Source organism: Penaeus japonicus, unplaced genomic scaffold (genome assembly GCF_977035675.1).
Source record: "Penaeus japonicus unplaced genomic scaffold, GWHDUDI00000001_assembly GWHDUDI00000031, whole genome shotgun sequence".
Lineage (NCBI taxonomy): Eukaryota > Metazoa > Arthropoda > Malacostraca > Decapoda > Penaeidae > Penaeus > Penaeus japonicus.
Window position 1 is genome coordinate 10014797 of NW_028234433.1, and position 10000 is coordinate 10024796.

The 10000-nt window shown below is 39.8% G+C and overlaps 2 protein-coding genes across 8 annotated transcripts in view; one reads left to right on the top strand and one right to left on the bottom strand.

The window, feature by feature from the left end:
• Window positions 1-9051, bottom strand: part of LOC122243571 (nuclear transcription factor, X-box binding stc) — a 20663-nt gene extending 11612 nt beyond the window's left edge. The window contains exons 1-7 of one of the 7 annotated variants that reach the window (XM_086555649.1): window positions 8653-8725; window positions 8243-8354; window positions 7899-7999; window positions 3576-5466; window positions 2950-3175; window positions 2644-2807; window positions 1-79 (exon numbers count right to left, since the gene is read on the bottom strand). The exon at window positions 1-79 is cut by the window's left edge and continues 118 nt beyond it. In XM_086555649.1, the coding sequence (XP_086411775.1) occupies window positions 1-79; window positions 2644-2807; window positions 2950-3175; window positions 3576-5457 (2351 nt within the window). In that variant the 5' untranslated portion in view covers window positions 5458-5466; window positions 7899-7999; window positions 8243-8354; window positions 8653-8725. Of the gene's footprint in view, window positions 80-2643; window positions 2808-2949; window positions 3176-3575; window positions 5481-7898; window positions 8000-8242; window positions 8355-8652; window positions 8794-8832 lie in introns of those variants that run through there. The other 6 variants (XM_043001191.2, XM_086555650.1, XM_043001189.2 and 3 more) reach the window with 6 other exon arrangements.
• Window positions 9052-9640: 589 nt separating this feature from the next.
• LOC122243572 (peptidyl-prolyl cis-trans isomerase sig-7) overlaps window positions 9641-10000 on the top strand; it is a 4032-nt gene continuing 3672 nt past the window's right edge. Inside the window, exon 1 of the mRNA XM_043001194.2 lies at window positions 9641-9993. Coding sequence (XP_042857128.1) covers window positions 9924-9993 — 70 coding nt within the window. The 5' untranslated portion in view covers window positions 9641-9923. The remainder of the gene's footprint in view (window positions 9994-10000) is intronic.

The following is a 10000-nucleotide window of genomic DNA, read 5'->3' on the forward strand; positions in this document are numbered from 1 at the left end:
TTCTCACATGCAAACAAGGAAATGCCACAGGTCTCTTCTGTACATAGAACTTCTCGACTCTCCTTTCCACAGTAGCATTCTGCAAGGTGTAAGAACAGTCTGAAGACATTGACCCATTGATGCCAGGAGTGCATGTATACATGCACTGTCCACTGTGCTTTTGTTTAACCTATTCATGCCAGATGACATGATTTCACATTATCAGAGTATTTCCCTCACATCATGGTCTCTCTCCGTACATACCAGATTTATATAATTACATTTGTATATATATTTTGTAATTGCATTTGCCTATACACATTCTTCTCAACTTAAAAAAAATAATAATAATAAATGAAGAATAAAAAATAAAATACAAAAAATAAAAAATAAATAAATCCTATTATTTTCACCCCATAGAATCAGGCAGCTAAAAATTCTGAAATCTTTAAGCAGAAAGCTGTGCAGGATTGTTATCTTGCCAGCAGAAGCTGCATTAAGCATTATCTTGAGTGGGTTAATTTGTTTTACACACCGATGTCCCTAGAAGTTAACCCTATGACGACGATGCGTCACACCCGTGTGACACAGCCAAACTCCCAATGCCGGAGCGTCATGCCAGTGTGACGATTACAATGCAATATTGCAATCGCCCGGCATAGGGGTCTTCGCGTAGCGAGTGCCCCGTCGGGAAAGGGTTAATTAGTAAGCCTATTTGAGAGAGAGAGGAAAGAAAGAAAGAGAGAGAGAGAGACAGAGAGAGAGAGAGAGAGAGAGAGAGAGAAAGAAGAAAGAAAGAGAGAGAGAGAAGAGAGGAGAAGAGAAAGAGAGAGAGAGAGAGAGAGAGAGAGAGAGAGAGAGAGAGAGAGAGAGAGAGAGAGAGAGAGAGAGAGACAGAGATAGAGAGAGAGAGAGGAGAGAGACGAAGAGAGAGAGGAGAGAGAGACGAAGAGAGAGAGAGGAGAGAGACGAAGAGAGAGAGAGAGGAAAGAGACGAAGAGAGAGAGAGAGGAAAGAGACGAAGAGAGAGAGAGAGAGAGAGAGGAGAGAGAGAGAGAGAGAGAGAGAGGAGAAGAGAGAAGAGAGAGAGAGAGAGAGAGAGAGAGAGAGAGAGAGAGAGAGAGAGAGAGAGAGAGAGAGAGAGAGAGAGAGAGAGAGAGAGAGAGAGAGAGAGAGAGAGAGAGAGAGAGAGAGAGAGAGAGAGAGAGAGAGAGAGAGAGAGAGAGAGAGAGAGAGAGAGAGAGAGGAGAGAGAGAGAGAGAGAGGAGAGAGAGAGAAAGAGAAAAGAGGAGAAAAGAGAGAGAGAGAGAGAAGAGAGAAAAAGAGAGAGAGAAGAGAGAGAAAGAGAAAAAGAGAGAAAGAGAAAGAGAGAAAGAGAGAAAGAGAGAAAGAGAGAAAGAGAGAAAGAGAGAAAGAGAGAAAGAGAGAAAGAGAGAAAGAGAGAAAGAGAGAAAAAGAGAGAGAGAGAGAGAGAGAGTGCTTTACTAAGTGCTTCATCACATCACATTGACCTCATTGCTACAGTCACAACAAGTTTTCATGATGATTATCTTCAGATCCCAAAAGTGATGGTGTACAAATAGTGCTATAAGCATATATTTTATTCCTTTTCAGACTGGGATAGATAGGATGGTGCCACTTGCGAGGCATCCAAGATGGTTTTTATTAGAAATCTAGAGAGATGTATTGCAACTTTTCCCACTGTCTTTCAGGCCTTTGTTATAATACCAGAACAATATTTGTGTTTGTCATATTTTTATGTTTCACTTTCTTGTGCCATTTGACAGTGTTTACTAATGTTGTAGTAGACTAAAATTGTAGTATGGGATCCATATCAGTTCATTTTATATGTTATATTCTCAATGTGATAGAAGTATTACAGTTTTGTATAGGAGCAAAAAGCATATTTGTGTACTTTCCTAAATAAATATGAAAGAAATAACTATTCCTAATAAAAATAAATAAAGAGGTGGGGAAGAGGAAGGAATCCTGTGCTTACGACTGTAAGAACCACATCCTCTTCTCATTCTACCTGCACATTCTGTAGTGATAGTTTTTAGAACCAGGGGTCGGCATCTTATTGTAAACCATTGCTCTCTGAAGAAATACTTGGCAGAGACCATGGAAATCCCTTCAAGGATTTCTTTCCTGCTGGTGCTAGGAAAGAATGTGCTATCTATGTTTGGGATTTTAAACTAAACCTATTTTGATAAATATCATGGCAATTATTGTAATTGTAATTCCAACTGACATAATCAGTCATTAAATGGAGTTATTACTCATAGTGTAATGGAGAAAAATAGCAATCCAATCTCCCCTAACGTCAAAAATGTCATGATGACAAACGGTACCTGTTGCCGTCTTTAGGACAAAATCTTGTATGGCATGTATGTGTTGTCACCCATCTGCAATGGGTTAAATGCTGATCTCATACATATAGTTCTAATACTTTAAAGTTTATCATTTTCCTACAGTACAATAATTTTGAACAGCATTCCATTTTATTATTGAAAAATTAATAATACCATGTCAAATTGGTTGCATTGGTACACATAGGTTATAAAAATGATTAGTGGCAAATAATAACAAGCAAAAAGTATTACAATACACATGTCCTACATTAAAATTAAAAAAAAATTAAAACACCAATTCTTTCACACTCACTCTGCTGTACTTGTTGCTGACAGTCACCACAGGGCCCAGAGTGACACAGTTTTTTACAAGTGTGACCACCACAGTTCAGCACCTTCTCGCACATTCCCTCGCACACGAAGGGCTCTGTGATACTACAGCGGACATCTTGACTTTTGGCTCCACAGGGACATGTCCTTTAAAGTGAAAATTATATATATCTATAGTAATTATATGTGTAAAAAAAAGAAGACAATTACAAAAGTAAACAAACATTAAGACACTGTCAGACATCAACAACATGATATGACACCCAAAGGAATACTAAACAGCACTAACTTCTTAACATAAGCTGTGCAAGGAGGGCAGGGTCCTGGATGGCAGAGAATATTGCACTTGTGACTGCACCAGTCAATCTTCCTTCCTCGGCCACACACCTCCCCACATGAATGAGGTGTGTCACGTCGGTTCCACTCCGGTTCACGCAATTTCCCGCAGAAACAGAGGTAGGAGTTTGGGACTTTTGGTGTGGCTGCTTGGCAGGCTGGACACCTCCAGCCAGACTCTATTGACAGAGTTGATGTTAGAGTAAATCTTATTTCCTAATATAGGCAAGGGGAAAAAATTAAGTTAAGTAGTTTGTTCTATTTTCTACATACATATAATTTTGTTTGTTGGTTACACTTTTCTAGATATATTCCAAACAAAATAAATAAAAAACATCTATGATATGGATTATCATCTTTTACTTCATCCAAGGCTTACTGGGCCTTAAATAACTAAAAATAAAAATAAAACGTCACTAAAATGAGTACTTAGCTGACAAACTTGTTAATCAAAAGAAATTTTACTGAGGTTCAATATGGAAGCTTCTAAAGTTTCCACAAACAATTTCTCAATTTTCCCTTTAAAATAAAAATTGTGTAATAACTTGACTTATTCAAAAACAATGCTCTGTTTCTCACCTCCAGTTGAACTTTTAGCCCATTTTTTGATGCATCCTAAATGGAAGCAGTTGTAGCAATTAACACAGGACCATATAGCATGGTGCTGCTTGATACGGTCACAACACACCATGCACTCATATGCACCCTTCGTCAGCTGTTCCATGAGTCTGTCCCTCTGGGTCTGCTCATCCTCCTTGCCTGAACTTGTGAAGCTGGGTGTTGACACAGGGCTATTCTCCTTCTCTGCCTTTGGTTCATTCTTCACTAGTGCTGGAGCACCTTCCTTCCCTGGCCCTTCACTCTGTTCACTGCCACCCCAGAGCTTCCTTCCATTGTCGTTTCTGCCTCTGCCCCTGCCTCTTCCTGGCCTTGGACCCTGGGGTTGAGCTGAGGCCCCCTCTTCCTTCTCTCCTGCCTCATTATCAAACCCCTGCCCTTCCCCATTGTTATTCTTCCGTCCATTTCTCCCCCGGTTGAAGTTTTTCTCTTGCCTGAGAGACTTTTCTTGATCGTTAGCCTGGTCATAAACATTGTTATAACCTCCATTATATGTCTTCCCATCCTCAGTTCGGACCTGTCTGTTCTTCCATTCCTTTCCTTGCTTTTCCTCTTCAAAATTGTTTCTCTGCTGCCTCTTGTCACCCCCACCATGACTTCCACCCCGATCATATCTCCCTCGACCACCTCTAGATCTTCTGTCATTGTTGTTGTCATATTCCTTCAGGGGAGGGTTATCTGAGCGGCCAAGACTCATCTTCTGCATAAATGCTGCGGTCTCTGCCAAGGCACTTTCCCTGTCCCGCTTCTTCTGGTCCTGGTCATAAGCCGCGCCTCTAGAATCATACCAGTTGTAAGGCATGTTCGGCCCTTGACTTGGCCTGTCTGCTCCATAATTTCGCCTCCCTCCTCTTCTTCCCCTTCCTCCCCTTCCCCGATTCATTCCCTTATTCTTTGCACCTCCTTCACTTGCAATGCCATTGACAAAAGCTTCACTATCATTTCCTTGGGAAGTGACTTTGGCTTCATCCCCAAATGCTCCATTTTCACTTGCATTTGGATTCCGGGGTAGCTCTTTAGGCAAGTTTCCTGCTGTATTTCCTGACTTGTTATTACCAGAGTAAGTCCTGTTCTGATAGTTATTTTGAGGTGAATTTGCATTGACAGCATTTGCAACTGAACCATCACTAGCCACTGATGCATTTTTACCCATTTCCTTAGAAACATTAACAGTGCCACTGCCAGATGCTGCCATAGTTTGACTTTCACTTAAAGGCATACCTTGCCCTGCTGGTAAAGACCAATTCTGTTCCGTTTTCACTGTATTGTACCTTACATTTGACTTTGGCGGTGGGACTCTTCTTACACTATGAGATATGGAATTATACTGCCTTGGATTTGATTGCAAGTCCATCCCTGGTACCTGTGTTGCATTGTTTACAATGTAAGTCTGGTAATTTTCATCACACATCATTCTTGTTCCTGGATTACTAGGCATAACATAGTTTCCTTCATACTGCAAGTTCCCCGGATACTGATTCCCCTGCATGTGGCTATTCCCTTCGAAGTGACCATTGCCCTGGAAGTGTGCATTATTCTGGAAGTGATTGTAACTTGGGTACTGGTTGTTACCCTGGAACTGGCTGTTATTCTGGAAATGGTTATCTCCTTGATAGTGCCCACTGCCCTGAAATTGGGTATTGTCTTGGCATAGCATGTTCCCCTGGAAGTGTGAGATGGGCATCACCCTGGGGTAGGACTGAACAAACATGTCTTGGTACCCAGCTTGAAACGGTGGTACCTGCATGGGCTGGTACGTCATAGGAGATGGGAAGTTTGTGGCATATGCAGAGCCTCTTCCTGGCTGGCTCATTCCTCCACTGTTTCGGCTAGCTTCTGCCATCCTGCTATTCTGGAAAATAAACCCTGCAATTGTAGAATGGCTATGTAGATACACACAGATATATAAACATTTTTATATAATACTCCGCTTAACATTGTGAAAGACAATGTGGGTAGATAAGACCCCACATCATTGTAAATTGATCATTAAAAAAACATTACATTAAACATTTATTATCAACACAAGCTATTAAACAAAGTCTCAAAGCATATATCATCCAAGTATTCACATTCTGAATATATACAATGAATAACTCAGAAATCCTGCCATAGACTTTTATACAGGTGAAAAATAAGGAGTGAGGGATACCCAGATGGATTTACAGAAAAAAATATACAGATTGGAATATATGGCTGAGGCATTTCACATCATCTTTGTAGAGAAAATCTAAAACAATGATCATGGAACAATTGTAACTGTGTATTCAGACCTATTTACTGTAATTGTGCACAAGCTCTCAGAAACAGGCAGACTTTTTTTCCATTTTTTTTTTTTTTTTATTATAACCAAGAAGTTTGTAGGTCCTCCTGATATTTCTGATACTATTTGACAAGTTCCCTCCTGCCACACCCACCATATCAGCCCCATATCCCTTTGCCCTTAGTATATCCTTCTATTTCTCAGCCAATCATAGTCATATTTCCTGCCTCTTCCTTTTTATTAACCCTTTCTCGACGGGGCACACGCTACGCGAAAACCCCTATGCCAGGCGATTTGCCTTGAAACTTGAAAAGCTGTATCCTAAATGCAGCTGGGGAAACAAAACATGCTAAAAGTGTTGTGGTCTTTAACCCTTTCCCGACGGGTGCACTTTCTACGCGAAGTCCCATATGCCGGGCGATTGCAATATTGCATTGAAATCGTCACAATAGCATGACGCCCCGGAACGGGAGTTTTTGGCTGTGTCACACGGGTGTGACGCACCGTCGTCATTGGGTTAACCCATTTGCACTGGATGATATGCTGACACGTTTCGTAGTTTTTGAGTCAGACGCCAGCGACGAGATATTTGGTCAAGGCCAGCGCTCAGGGTGAGCGAGCGGACAGCTCAGGCTCACGGCTAGTGCGCTCGAGAATCCTGGGGCGTTAGACTTATGCGTTCAAAAACCCTGGCATTCTGACCATTCAGAGCCGGAATGGCCCCGACACAAATGGGTTAAGGTTAACCATTGACACTAAGAGCATGTATCATCCACAATGTTTTATCATTATTCTTTTTACACAGAGATGGTTCAACAAGTGATTAGTCATCAACACAGACACAATCAGTAGACCTGCATGAGCTCATCTCTTTACCCTTTTCCTTAAATCTTGGGGGGAAAAATTATTTCTATATCTTTATCATCATTGTTACTAACTAATATCATCTCTAATAACATCCAATATAATAATGTTAATAACAATAATAATAGCTACTTGGAAAAGGAGTTCAGGCACTTTTAATGTGTATAAATGTATTTATACAGTGCAATCAAGCCAAGATAGAATTTAACATCATCACATAACATCACGATTCTTATGATCTAATGTAGAAATGTACTAAAAAATCATTACTATCTACCCTAACTCAATTTCCACAAAAGAATGAGTTGTACATTTGAAAGCTACAAATCAAAATCTACATTATAAGACTTGAAAACATCAATTATTTTCAGGCATCCTGTGGAATAATGTTTGCTCATTTCTTCCCTTGAGCATGACTTTGAATAGTATTCATGTCCTTTAGGGGATAACCTTCTGACGCAGATTTCCCCAAAACAAGATGTCAGGGTTCATAATGAGCCCAGAAGGCAGTGTTGGCCCAAAATCCCCAAGACAGAATTTTGGAAAGTAGATAAAAGTATTCATGGACCAACACCTAAGCCAGTACTCTGGCTTAGGTGGGAGGCCACCCATAACACCTGTGACCAATCCAGAATATACCAGATTGAAAAAATTAGCTTAACCTTTGATCTAATTCTAGTATCACATGGAACATAAAAAATTAATATATTTTTTTATAGATTTGTAATATTCCTGTGCAAAGGCAATAATTCATAAAGCAATTCCAGAAATTTCTTTTGGATCAAACTTGAACAGTTATTCTCATAATGTAATAATCATTAACATCTCTTTGATTTCATATACTTGATTTTTTTTCACTCTCTCCTAAAGATCTTCCTTTTAACATTATGGGTAAAACTATATTTTTCAGACAATATATAGTACGGCGCAAAAGTGTCAAAGTGTGTTAGGAACATTTATCCATGCTTTCAGGCCTAAGCTAAGATCAAAGATCAATAGACAATCACATTCAACAAATTAGTAAATATCAAAATACATGGGCTAACCTACTGCCAGGTATTCCTCAAACAGATACCTAACATCAATACCATCTGACAAAAAAGAAACTGAAAGCACTCGGCACAATCCAACAAGAACCCCAACCGATAATCACTTGCCTACAGGTCCTGCCTTTGGGTATAAACCATCACATGACGCCGCCAATAGCACATCTGAAGCCGCTGAAGTTTGAAATCACTTTGGAAGGCCAGACTTTTCACTAGAGAAAAGGACAATTGTTTAGATCTTTCTGCTTCTTGCAAAACAACTGAGCCAGCCTTGCCTACCTAGAATATCAAGGATTTCTGCCAAGCAAGCTGACTAAAGTAAAGCAAGATTTTCAACAAAAAGCTTAAATGTGTCTATGGCCTCCCTGGACTCTATCCTGCCTGAATATGAGATAAAGATTTTGCAGGATGTCAACAGACATTCATTGTGTTTGACCCACAAATCTCCAGCATACCTTGTGCCCTCACGCATATCCAGGCCAACAGGTTCACTATTGGGCTCCAATTCAAGATTTCCTCTGCTGCCATATGGATAACTGCATGAACTTCTTACAGTATGCACTATAACTGTCATTAAATCATTGATAAAGCATTGGAAAAAATTATAGGACAAGACTGTATAGCAGAGACTGGATTCACAATTGAATTTAGAAATATCAAATAAAAAGGGAAATTGTATCATAACCTGAACCCAACTTTCCTGATTGCACTAATAAAAATGAAATATAATCCCTCTAATCACCAAACTTCAAAATGTCAAAATCATCCTCATGCCAGCCTGCAAACCTACTGATGTGGAAAAAAAGATAAGAAGGAAAGAAAACTGAACCAAATTTCACAAAAACTAACTATAACACCGTATTACCTGAACTAAATTTCTACAGCACTTCCTCTCCCAATTTTTCCCACGTGCTCTACCTTCACACTCTTATACCTATGCCTAATTGCACCACGACCTGCAATAGTGACGAAAGAGATAAGGCGAAGCCCTTATGCGGCGAAATCCACAGGGAAAATAAGGCTCGAATCCTTGGACTTTTCTTACCAACTTTCTCGTCCTTTTTAACTTGCTGCAAGGGCTAAGGGCTCTTGAGAGGCCATGGTCGTCCCATTCGGCTGGCGGAGGGGATCCCACACACGCACTTTGGAGACCCTGAGTTGCACAGGGGGAGAGATAATGAGTTTTTTATCTTTAATAATAATTTTCACGGCCTCAACACGGGCTGAGCGGTGCTGCCAGATGCACGTTGTTTCATCTCCGTAATATGTGTCATTTCTCTCACATATTGGGGGGTTTTGGAATATTTTTGCCGTTTTTTAGAGTTTTTGAGTTATTTAGAAGGTTCTCTTAGCGAAAAAGTTTTATTCCAAAGGGTTTAGGAAGGATTCCATTTTTTTATGAATGGAGTTTGGTGTCTTTCATGTAAAATGTTCAGGCGAGTTTGCAAGGTTTTCCTTTTGGTCATGATGACTGATACATAAATATCATATCTGATGATAAAGTTGTTAGCCATTAATGATGGAGGATTGCGCAATCTATAGAAAACCGTGAATGTTGTGAACAATACATTTATGTATGGAACTTTTTTTTACAGAAATAAGTTTTAGATAGAAAGGATTCTTATAAACTGCATCAAACCATTCCCTTCATTTAGTTAATCTAATTTAGAATTGACGTGATCGATTTTCTGGAAAAATGTCATTTTTTCCGTATATTCAGACCAAAATTCGAATAAGATTTTGAATAAACTTTAATACAGAAAAAAATACCCCACAAAAATATGATTATCCAAAAAACTCATAAATTCTAATGCAAACAGAGCCTATTCGTTGAAACCCCTGATGTTAAACTTTTAATTTGAACTCGAATGCAAAGTGTTTACGTTTGTGCACGAGAGTCGAGTTGCTCCCGGGAGGCTTCTGCAGCGAGGGAATGAGAGGGAGGCCTTTGCACTGAGAGAATGAGATCAACTTACACAGATATGGAGCGGGGAAAGCAGCTTCTGATCTGTGATTCGAAGTGAACTCTGTATTTTCTACGAAAGACTGACACTTATAACAACGAGAAGGTTGCTGTTCAGCGGGGCTACTTTTCATGTTTGATTTTTAAGTTATTCATATTTACATTTCTTCAAAATGTCAGTGGTTATCGAGACGACGATAGGCGACATAACGGTGGATTTATTCACGGATGAGAGACCCAGAAGTAGGTG